Here is a 12903-nt window from a genome sequence, read left to right on the forward strand (position 1 = left end):
GCAAACTGACAGCTGATTGGCTGATTTAGGTTGGATGAAGCTGTGCAGTGATTAGAACAAGCCTGTCTCTCTCTTGAATCCAACTGCAATTCATCGACCGGCCGCTAGAGACCGGCTCCAGAAGAGTCAATCCCATAAACCCTCATGTTAAAATGCCCAACTTTACAGCAGAAAACAACATGTTTACAGCCTGCTGCAAACAGTGGGTTTGGTCTATATAATAAATTTTTTATAAACTCATCCGATTAAATTATATTAAGCCTTAAAGTTCTGCATAATTAAGGGCGTGGCCACTTGAGTGACAGGTGGATTGCCGCTGATGTCACTACTAGCCGTTTGTCTGTTAGCGTCACGTCACCTCAGCTAATCCTGCTTTTGCCCATTTTCGTTTATCCGGGAGTGACGCGCTTCCAAGATGGCGACGGCTGGCTCCGCCCACTTTGGGCTTCAAAAGCGCTCTTCAGAAACATACGTGTGACGTCACGCACACTACGTCCATATTTTTTCACAGCTCATGGTTCAGAAGCGTTACCTGAGGAAGATCATGCCCATGCGGGAGATGGTGGCTGGTGAGGCGCAGCTCAGATCGTGGGTCTCAAACAGGAAGTTGACGTTGGGGCCGAATTGAATCCTCTCCCCGCTGGGCATCGTGAGTAAGCGATTATCATCCAGCACAGAGTTTAATGACTCAATCCACTCCGGGTCAATGTCTCCATCGCATATAATCCATGAGCTCACCTCTGAAAGATAATAAATTCATAATCAAATAAACACTGTGAGTATTGAGTGTTTGCAGAGTGTGTTTGGTCTTGGTAAAGCGTAATGTGTGTGTTTAGTGTTCACTACCAATGTTGATGTGTATTTAGTGCTGGGCAACGATTAATCGCATCCAAAATAAAAGTTTGTGTTTACATATGTGAGAGTACTGTGTATAATTATTTTGTATATATACATACACACACATGCATGTACATATTTAAGAAAAAAATATTATTTATAGGCCTATATGTAATATGCATATATAATATAAATAATGTTTAAATATATATACATGCAAATATTTCTTAAATATATACATGCATGTGTGTGTGTGTATTTAAATACACAAAATAATTATACACAGTACACACATATATTATGTAAACACAAACTTTTATTTTGGATGTGATGCCCAGCACTAGTATATAACATTCCCTGAATGTGTGTATTTTGTGTTTGTTTTGTGTTACTGTATTTGTGTGTGTGTGTGTATTAGTCCTCACCCTGTGGCTCTCGCACCACCTGTCGTGCGGAGGACGTCAGCACCCCGTCGGACCACTCTCGCGTGTCCATGTCGATGTGTCCCAGGAGCTGCTGGCGTGGCATGGCTTTCGGGTTCATGGTGTACTGTTTGACCAGCCGGCCCATCTTACCCAGCGCCGCCCGCAGCATCCTCCACAGAGTGGACTTCCCCGCTCCGCTGGGCCCGACCACCACCACACCCATCCTCTGCCGGAGCTGCTCGTACAGCTCCAGAGCCTTCTTTACCTAGACACACACACACACACGCACGCACACACACACTTCAACATGACGGAGTTCTATGATGCGGAAAGCGTGAACGGAATCATTGAACATACACACACACACACACACACACACACTTCACCATGACTGAGTTCTATGATGCGGAAAGCGTGAACGGAATCATTGAACACACACACACACACACACACACACATACACACACGCGCACACACACACACACACACACACACACACACACACACACACACACAAACACTTCAACATGATCACTTCAACATGACAGTTCTATGATGCGGTAAACGTGAACGGAATCATTGAACATACATACACACACATACACACACACACACACTTCAACATGACAGTTCTATGATGTGGAAAATGTGAATGGAATCATTGAACACACACACACACACACACACACACACTTCAACATGACTGAGTTCTATGATGCGGTAAACGTGAACGGAATCATTGAACACACACACACACACACACACACACACACACTTCAACATGACAGTTCTATGATGTGGAAAATGTGAACGGAATCATTGAACACACACACACACACACACACTACAACATGACTGAGTTCTATGATGTGGAAAACGTGAATGGAATCATTGAACACACACACACACACACACACACACACTACAACATGACTGATTTCTATGATGTGGAAAACGTGAATGGAATTACTGAAAACAGTCATAAAATATTTACAGTAAAACGCAGAATGTCACCGATTTTGCCGAAGTTAGCATGAATAAATGAACAGTAGGGCTGTACACTGAATCAAACTGTGATATGAAGTCGTGTGTGTGAATATTGAAGCACTTCTACATCTGAAGTCTGCATGATTGATCTACTTATTCTCCTATATGAGTCTCACTATATGAGGACATGAACACATGAACTTCATCTCCAGAGCCGCTCTGAGTCTCTGAGAAATTTCAGGAACAATATCATTAAATACACACAGAAACTCTGTAAACGCCTTTACGACCAACTAAGTAAAAGTTTGGTTCAACTTGAAGAAATTACAAAAGAAATCCAGAAAAATGAAGATGGAAAAAAAGGGATTAGGGAAAAGAAAAAATTTTTTTTGAATTTCATAGGGCCCTAAAAATGTCATTTTTGTTAAACTTTTAATAAATTGTGGTTAAAGTATATAAAACATGTATATAAAGTATATAAACTATGGTTAAAGTAGGTTTAATTATTTAAATTATATTTAACATGTTTGCCAAAGTGTGTGTGTGTGTGTGTATATATATAATTTTTTATTTTCCCTAATTCCTCATCTTAATATTTCTGGATTTCCATTCTAATTTCTTCAAGTTGAACTAAACTTTTACTTAGGTCGTCATAAAGGCCTTTGGGTTTCTGTGTATTATATATATATATATATATATATATATATATATATATATATATATATTATATATATAAACAATCTAATTATTATTTATTTTAAAAATATTTTTTTGCTTTTGTAAAACTAAACTAAATGTAAAACATTACGGGACAATCAAATAATAACAAAGACAAAATATACAGAAAGAAAATTAAAATTCTTGATTACTAAAATTGAATTGAACCATTAAAATGGAAACCAGAAATATTACATAGAAGAAAAAATGCAAAAAATGTAAACGAAAAAAAAAAAAAAAAGGAATCTAGAAAAATGATAAAAACTAAATGTGGGAGAAACAAAAATGGTACTTGGGGAAAAAAATAAGAGAGATTTCATAGAGCCCTAGCTAGGGTGCATAGGCAGGTACCTGACTGGGAATGATCTCCAGCCGTGCTTCCTCATACACACACAGCAGGGCGGATTTGAGCGTCTCATATTCCACATCTTTAAAGTCCACTCCAGGAAACACGTCTCTGACCAGCGCATCGAACCGAGAGCTGTCGGCAAACGTCAACTTCGACATGGTGTTCAGCCTCAGAGCCTGAACCACTGCCCAGCTCTCTTTCACTGCGGACAGACATGCGGAGAACATGCACGTCAATATGGACTGGACTGTTTATTGGTCATGTAATGTGATTATCGAGTCCGGAGAGAGTCTCTTACAGGGAGTGTCGTTGAGTCTCTGTAACTGCAGTAAACTCCCACAGCCTTTCAGGACCGTCTTCAGTGCACGCAAACCCCAGTCGTAGTGTTGCTGGGGCGTCAACAGCTCTCTGCACACACACACACACACACACACACACATATTAACAGGCATTTATATTCAGAAATAAATATCAAATAATTATATTCAACTAAATGATATATACGCTACTGTTCATAAGATTTTTTGATGTCTTTGAAAGCTGCATTTATTTGATCAGTAAAAATAAGAAACTATTTGACCTGAAATCCATTTTTGAATTCGAAATTTGACCTGATCCATTTTGGTATTAATGGAACGAGGAGATCATAAGCTTTCCAATGATATCCTAGGCAATGGTTGTACCTTGAATGGTTGTAAAGATATACACATTTGAGTTATGGTCGTCTGCCCTCTTTTTCCAATTGAAAACCTGAGAAAATCGCTTTTCAAGTTTTTTGCCAGTTTTTTGTTCATAATCCATTGCATTTAAAGGGATAAACTATTTATTTCACAGCTTAATTTGAGCAAAGACATTAAAGTGAGGAAGTGAGAGAGGCAGAGAGACAAGGAAGTAATGTTTACACAGAGCGCTGAGTCTGACAGAAGGATGGCTGGACCAATCACGTGCCGGTCAGTCGAAGCGGGGCTTCCCATTGACTAATGATCAGCGTGTGTGTTCATTTCTAAGCTTTTGATTGGTTCTGTACAACGTGTAACACCATATGTGGAGAGCAGAGATCGTGAGGCTTCAGGGGATACCCGGGACACGCTCAGAGGAGACGAGAGGAGTTCAGAAAAGCAATGTTCATTTCCAGCGAATTTAGTAAAACTTTAATAGTCATTTAAATACCTTTACTCAATTATCTGGACTATGAAACTTTGGGAGATTATTTTTGAATGTCTGTTCTTTGAAAAAATCTATTATTTCATTATTTTTCCACATAATTGGTCCATATCTTACAATGGAACGGTGCGACTTCCGACTCATTTCGCCGGAGCCGGTCACAAATAATTGTTTTATATTTGAACACGTCAAAATGTAATTTATTCAGCAACATTACTCCAGTCTTCAGTGTCACATGATCCTTCATAAATCAGTATAATATGATGATCTGATGCTCAAGAAACATTTATGATTATTATCAGTGTTGTAAACAGTTGTGCTGCTGCTTAATATTTCTGTGGAAACCATGATACATTTTATTTTTCAGGATTTTTTGATGAATTTCTGAAAAGAACGCTATTAATTTGAAATAGAATCTATTAGATAGAATTATAAATGTCTTTACTGTCACTTTTGATCAATTGAATGCATCCTTGATGAATGAAGGTATTTATATATATACGGGTGTAACTGGAAAAATGAGAATATGGTGCAAAAGTTCATTTATTTCAGTAATTCAACTTAAAAGGTGAAACTAATATATTATATAGACTCATTACATGCAAAGTGAGATATTTCAAGCCTTTATTTGTTATAATTGTGATGATTATGGCTTACAGCTTATGATTTTCATAATCATAAGCCATAATCATCACAATTATAACAAATAAAGGCTTGAAATATCTCACTTTGCATGTAATGAGTCTATATAATATATTAGTTTCACATTTTAAGTTGAATTACTGAAATAAATGAACTTTTGCACCATAATTTTCCAGTTTTACCTGTACATATATATATATATATATATATATATATATATATACCTGTATATCTTACCGACACCAAACTTTTGAACTGTAGTGTTTTATTACATGAACACTCAAGCTTCTACCTGGCCAGATTGAATATAGCAACCAGTTTTCTTCCAAGTGCCTTTCCTTCCTTAAATCCCTCTGAATACAGGATGACCTCAGCGATGAGCTCGTTGTCAGGACTCGTCATGGCAACCGGTCGGAAAAGCTGCTTCAGATTATCCGGCAACTTCTGCCGCCCTCCGTATCCTTTACCCGCTGGGTTCAGAGTAATAAAGACGCCCGAGTTTGGGTCCAGTTCCACCTGGAAACACACACAGACGCTCTCAGACTCTTTTGTGTTGGTGTGTGTTCTGAACTGAAGCGTGTGTGCAGCGTTTGAAATGAACACTCGCCAATGAGTGTAAAAATCATCAGTGGTGTGTACCGCTGTCAGATCACTGTGATTCAACTCGTGATTCATCATGATATATTAAACACAGCGTATTGCAGAATCTGCTAATATCCGGCTTACGTGAACACACACGTCACTACACAACACACACCAGCGCTTGTTCATGTGCAGTGAAGCAATAGTGGAGATTAAAAAGAGTTTGATTGACAGAAAACACATTGCTAGTTCCCAACATCCTATATGTTCTTTGTTCTGTATTGATCTGTCCACCGAAAACACATTTTTGGTGCAAAAAAAAAAAAGATGAGGAAAGGAGGAGAAGCTGGATGACAGGATTTTGTTTGAATAAGAAATTAGTGTATGAAATCCAAATTTTTATATATATATATATATATGAGGTAGTTATTCTGGTTATTTCTTCTTCTTTTTTTGGCTAGTAGAAGTTTTGAATGGCCGGTAACTTTAAAATTGAGTAGCCAAATTGTCCGGTGGGCAAAGGCGTCAAGTAACGAAGTATAAATACTTGCTTAAGTAGAAATTGTATTATTATTTTAAAAATAGCCTCGTTACTACTATTTCATTTTGTTCAAAAAATAAAACTATCCAGATAAATCGCGCAATCCGGATAGCGTGAATTTAATTGTGGTTGGATGAGAAGTATAAACATATACCATTCCGGCACCATATTGGTTTGTACGCGATCAGTGTGACATCATGTCACACTCCAGCAAGGACATAGCCAGTGTTGGGGTCGTTACTCAAAAAAAGTACAAGTTACTTCTTTATATTGAAGTAAAATGGGGTAGGTGGGGTGCACTATAGGCCCCTGTGGCCCGGCCTAAGCTTTTGTCCTTAATGGCCTTTTTTTCCTTACATTACTTTTAATTTATACTTTAAGTAGTTTAGAAACCAGTTTTTTTAAGCTTGAGTTGATACTTCAACGAGTAATGAATGTGAATGTGTGCGTGTGCGAGTGTGTGTGTGTGTGTGTGTTTGTGTGTGTGTGCGTGCGTGCGTGCATACCTCTTTACTGAGCAGCTGGCAGGAGGTCCGATGGTTCTTCAGTGAGTTCTGGATGGCTTGTATCTGCATGGAGACGGCGGAGAGCACGGTCTCTTCCAGGCGATTGAACTCATCGAAACAGCCCCACGCTCCACACTTCACCAGTCCCACGAAGATCCGGCCCATGGACTTCACATCTATACCCTGATACAGAGATTTCACACACCTTCAAACATCAAACCGCTTTCATTTCCTGATTCACTTTTCCAGTACTGGCAAATCTGTTATTCTGTTATTCACAGAAATGCGTTGTTTATTTTGCTAGCATCAATATAATACTGCATCAGTAAGAAACATGAAGCAGGTTTGCCGGCTTTTTGTCGATGGCTGCTGTGAAGTCACGACCTCTAAATGGAAAAAAGCTGTTAAATGTAAAGGCTTATTGTGAAAATGTCCCTATACAGTTACAGTGCTAAGCATAAGTGAACACACACACACATGCTAAAGTTGACTAAAAATAGGAATAAAAAAATATATATTTTGGAAATTGATCTTAATGCCTTAATTAAAACATTTTGGAAAAATCCAACCTTTAAGGACACCAATTTTCTTTGTGAATGAATAATGTATCATAAATAAATAAATGTTCTAATAATCATAAATGTTTCTTGAGCATCAGATCATCATATTATACTGATTTCTGAAGGATCATGTCACACTGAAGACTGGAGTAATGATGCTGAAAATACAGCTTTGATCACAGGAATAAATTACGCTTTACTGTATATTCACATAGAAAACAGTTATTTTAACTTGTAATAATACTTCAAATTAATAAATGTTGTTTTGTATTGAGATATTTAAGTCAAAAGGGATGTTTGTACCGGTACCTGCGTTTGTGCGTGCGTGTGTGTGTGTGCGTGTGTGTGTGTGTGCGTGTGTACCTCATCACAGTTGAAGACCAGCACTTGTCTACCAAACAATCCTCCCAGGGCTTTGACGGACTCAGTCTTGCCGGTTCCCGCGGGGCCGTAGGGGTTCCCGCCCAAACCCATATTCATGGCCTGTGTCAGAGTCAGATAGCACTTATCCGTGAGAGGTGTGTGTACCAGTTTAGGAGCATTGCCCTGAAAGACAGCGAGAGACAGAGAGATTAGATTCTAGCCGTCATGTGAGACTGAACCAGCATCCCTTGAGACACTTATATAAGAATGCAATGGTAACGTGTCCAGTGTAGGTCTACAGGTGTGCATTCAATTCAATCATGTGTATTTGTAGAGCGCTTTTCACAATACCCAATTTCAAAGCAGATTTGCAGAAAATGCATGAGTCCACATTACAATTTAGAGTAATCTGTTATCAGAGGTTATTTATTAATTTCAGAAATGCACATATACAAAATCACAGTTAGCAGAAAAAAGTATTACTGTATTTTCCAGACTTTTTTCATTATAAGTCGCACTTTTTTTCATAGTTTGGCTGGTCCTGCGACTTATAGTCGGTGCGACTTATATATCAAAATTAATTCATACTGACTGAGATGAACCAAGAGAAAACATTACCGTCTACAGCCGCGAGAGGGCGCTCTAGTTAGCGGAGTTGTTCAGAAGCGACACCGAGGAAGAACTCAATGGATTCAGTGTTGAGGAGTGAGATCGGGAGCTTGGTGAACTTGCTGACCGCTAACTTGTTGGACTCGCTGGCTAATGTTAGTTTAGCCTATTCAGCCTCCCAGCATATGTTCTTTATGCTATTGTGGAGCTGAATAACTGTTAATGTGTTACGCTAACACACCGGACACTATTCAGCTGTTGTTCTGTGTGATATTGTGTAGCTGAATAACTTGCCTTTCCAGATTAAATGTCTGTTCTTGGATTTTGTGAAATAAATTTCAAAATAAATGCGACTTATAGTCCAGTGCGACTTATATAATGTTTTTTTCCTCTTCATGACACATTTTTTGACTGATACGACTTATAGTCCGGAAAATACAGTAATTTAAACAATGTAATATTTGCATCACAATCAGGTTCAGTGTCAGATTTCTGTGCTGGTCATCTGGCCCTCACCTGATACTCATAGGTGTAGCTGAACTCCGCGTCCACCATCTGTATGGAGCAGCACTGGTCTGTGTTCAGGTAGAACCGCAACTGTTTCTTCCAGATCCAGTCGTCAGTGGTGTGAACCTGAGCTTCTCTCAGACTCTGAACAACTGAGATGTTGTGGATCACGTCCAGAATCAGAGCCTTCAGCTTCAACTGCAGAACTCTTGATTCTGCAAAACAAAACCAGCAGAAATACAGCATCTGACTTATGCTAACAGCTAATGACAGTTCTTGCTGAAGCACTATTAATGAAGTCCTCAAACACACACACACACACACACATTTGAAGTACAGCTTTGATTGGGAGCAGAGGTGGAGGGGTGTGTTGTTATCAAACTGAAGCATATGAAGAACAGGAAGTGTTTGTAATGGATCATTGAGACCCTGCAGCAGCCGCAGTTTTCCCCTGAGTGACTTATAAGCAGAATTAGCCATAATAACTGTTAACAGTGTCAGAAGATACATTTACTCGAATTTATAGAGTCTTATTGAAGATTCAGTGAATAAACCCCTGAGCTCATAAATGGACTAAAGAGCTTTATGGATGTTCACATCGCTTTATTCGTTTGATTAATCTGACAATTAGCAAACGATATAAATATGCATTAGAGGCTTTATTCAGAATCACCTGCAGTGAGAAAACCCCATGTGGTTCACATTAAAGAAATTAAACACACAGAGCAGTGTCTTTGTAACAAACACACACACACACACATTTACTACATCAAAATGAGGACATACCATAGATGCCTATTTATTTTATATAAAGCCAATTATTATTATTTTTGAGATTTTTGTCAGACATACATTTATTAATAAGGATCATATATATATATATATATATATATATATATATATATACTTTTTCCTATTAATTACCGAGACTGTGGCGGCACAATGAACCGAAAATATTTGTAAACTTCTCATAATAACATAAAAGTTCTCTGAAGTTTGCGCCATTGCTTTGGCAAAATATTTGTCAAACTAACTAATATGGAAAGCGTGATATGGCTTTATCAAACTATAAAGAGTATTTGTGCTGCATGTTTCAAAGTGAAGCGAGCAGTCTGCTCACATGATCAGCTCGTGATCCGGTGTTTTCCACGTCTCAGAACTAAACCTGCCGGGACCCAATTTCAGAGGTTCACAAATTTTGATTGATTTTTATTATGTGATTGTGTTTTTACAAGCACCCATGAGATTGGCTCATATATATATATATATATATACTGTATATACAGGTGAAACTCAAAAAATTAGAATATGGTGCAAAAGTTCATTTATTTCAGTAATTCAACTTAAAAGGTGAAACTAATATATTATATAGACTCATTACATGCAAAGTGAGATATTTCAAGCCTTTATTTGCTATAATTTTGATAATTATGGCTTACAGCTTATGAAAACCTTTACACAATATTCAAATTTTGAAGCTGTAAGCCATAATCATCAAAATTATAACAAATAAAGGCTTGAAATATCTCACTTTGCATGTAATGAGTCTATATAATATATTAGTTTCACCTTTTAAGTTGAATTACTGAAATAAATGCACACATTTTCCGAGTTTCACCTGTATATACAGTGGGGGAAATAATTATTTGATCTCCTGCTGATTTTGTAAGTTCGCCCACTTACAAAGAAACGAAGGGTCTATCATTTTTATGTTAGGTTTATTTTAACGGATAGAGACAGAATATCAACCAAACAATCCAGAAAAATCACAGTATATAAAGGTCATAAATTGATTTGTATTTCAGTAAGTGAAAGAAGTATGATGATGTATGATGAAGTGTTAGAAGTGAAAAAGACATAATTGTATTAAAGGAATACTTCACTTAAAAATGAAAGTTATGTCATAATTTCCTCTCCCTCAAGTTGTTTGAAACTGGTATGAATGTCTTTCTTCTGCTGAACACAAGAGAAGATATTTTGAAGAATGCACTATGTTTCTACTATGGAAGTCAAATCAACTGTCTGGTTACTGACATTCTTCAAACAATCTACTCTTGTGTGTTCAGCAGAAGAAAGAAATTCATACCGGTTTGAAACAACTTGAGGGAGAGTAAATGATGAGAGTACTTTCATTTTTAAGTGAAGTTTTCCTTTAACCTCCTCTGAGAACACCTTCCATCAGACCTGAGTCACGCGAGGTTTACACACACACATGTATACCTGCAGTGTCGTCTGTGTTGGTGTCCACACTGGTGTAGTTGTCCAGTTTGGCGCTGAGCTCCTGCTCCAGCTGATGGAGGCTCTGCTGGCGTATGGCGTTCTCCACATCCGCTGTGAACTGGATCTGCTCTGCCAAACACAGAATCTGGAAACAGAGTCACTCCAGAGTCACTTCAGCTCAGCCGCAGAAACTCATGGGTGTTTCTGAAGAAACGTGTGTGTGTGTGTGTGTGTGTGTTACCTGAGAAGGGAAGCGTGTGGGGTCCACGTTTCCTTTCTTCCCAGCATTCACACACTCACACAGATGATGTTTCAGGGTGTTTTTCATCTCTGTGGAGAGAGCGCTCAGCCAAACCTGGCATAAACCCACAAAAATAACGGAATATTAAACAATAAACTATAAAATATCTAGACATATATTTAAAAAAAATTATATATATATATATATATATAATACAATTAATTAAATATAAAATATTGTTAAATATAACATATACATTATGTCAAACCTGACACAAATCCACAACATTAAAGGAATATTATATATAAAAGAATCAAACTATACATATATATATATATATATATATATATGATGTCTGGAAGTGGTATTTGTTTTAATGACCCTGCAAGTTTGATTAAAAATGTATAAAATTAGGAATTTTTTATTATTTACTTTTTACTTTCTATATAATTAGGAATTATATATGAATGAAGAAGGAAACACTAAACTTGGATAAGATATTGATCTGACTAAATGATTTGGCAAAAAGGCAAACTACAGGTACAGGTTTTATTTTACTATGCAAAAAAATGCATAGAAAAACAAAAAGCTTAGAGGAAAAATCATACACTGACTACAACATAATCAGTTATTAGTATTTCGTTGGTTCTCTCTTGTGCTCATCATTTCTTTGCATGACAAAAAAATGGCCAAAAATGATGTCCACACAATTTGGCATGTTTCATTGTGTTATCACAAATAAACACTGGACTCCGAGCACAACTAGCACACGTCCACACAGAAGGCATGACAGAGATCTGACCTCCACGTGGTTGGAGATGCTGATGGTGTTCTGGAGCGCCACTGTCTCTCCCTCCAGGGACTTCATGGCTGTGATGCTCTGAAAACTCGGATCAAACTCCACACTGCTGATGCCTTAAACACACAACCATACATGTCTCTACATGCAGCTGTTTGTGTGATCATTGTGAATGTGTGTGTGTGTGTGTGTGTGTGTGTGTGTGTGTGAGAGAGAGAGAGAGAGAGACTAACACTTGTGTTTGCGGTCGCTGTGGTAAGCTCGTGGTCTGTAGTATGTGAGACTCACACTTGTGTGTGTATGAGAGAGACTGTGGTCGCTGTGGTAAGCTCGTGGTGTGTGTGTGTGTGTGTGTGTGTGTGTGTGTGTGTGTGTGTGTGTGTGTGTGTGTGTGTGTGTGTGTGTGTGTGTGTGTGTGTGTGTGAGAGAGACTGTGGTCGCTGTGGTAAGCTCGTGGTCTGTATAGTGTGTGTGTACTAAATAATGTGTTACTCTAAATAATTCTAACAACATCTGACCTTTAATGGCTGAACTGTAAACATACTTATAAACTGCAGTTTTTGACAATTGTTTTGACTCTGAGAAACACGTTCACTGAAATGAACCATCCAAATGAATTTGAACTACTTGAGAGAGAAATTAAATAATATATTGAGAGTGGTATTTGTAAAGCAGCCGAGCTTGTGTCACACTACTGGAAACGCAGGCTTTGCAAAAAGATCAGAATCACTAATTTTAGCTTTGATGTACAGGAACAACCCCTGCAAACGCCCTGAGCTTGACCCATCCCACATGTACAGCAGAATTTCCAAGTAAATAACCAGAATAATCCTCCCATGTGACCTTATATCTGT

General features: G+C 37.9%; 1 protein-coding gene across 1 annotated transcript in view; it reads right to left on the bottom strand.

Moving 5' to 3' along the window:
• The window catches only part of dync2h1 (dynein cytoplasmic 2 heavy chain 1), a 148915-nt gene that overhangs the window by 89184 nt on the left and 46828 nt on the right, over window positions 1–12903 (bottom strand). The window contains exons 30-40 of the mRNA XM_079610239.1: window positions 12053–12165; window positions 11251–11364; window positions 11010–11154; window positions 8799–9004; window positions 7674–7856; window positions 6751–6933; window positions 5414–5637; window positions 3614–3723; window positions 3318–3517; window positions 1263–1527; window positions 533–740 (exon numbers count right to left, since the gene is read on the bottom strand). Coding sequence (XP_079466365.1) covers window positions 533–740; window positions 1263–1527; window positions 3318–3517; window positions 3614–3723; window positions 5414–5637; window positions 6751–6933; window positions 7674–7856; window positions 8799–9004; window positions 11010–11154; window positions 11251–11364; window positions 12053–12165 — 1951 coding nt within the window. The remainder of the gene's footprint in view (window positions 1–532; window positions 741–1262; window positions 1528–3317; window positions 3518–3613; window positions 3724–5413; window positions 5638–6750; window positions 6934–7673; window positions 7857–8798; window positions 9005–11009; window positions 11155–11250; window positions 11365–12052; window positions 12166–12903) is intronic.

The sequence above is a fragment of the Phoxinus phoxinus genome (genome assembly GCF_949152265.1).
Source record: "Phoxinus phoxinus genome assembly, chromosome: 4".
Classification (NCBI taxonomy): domain Eukaryota; kingdom Metazoa; phylum Chordata; class Actinopteri; order Cypriniformes; family Leuciscidae; genus Phoxinus; species Phoxinus phoxinus.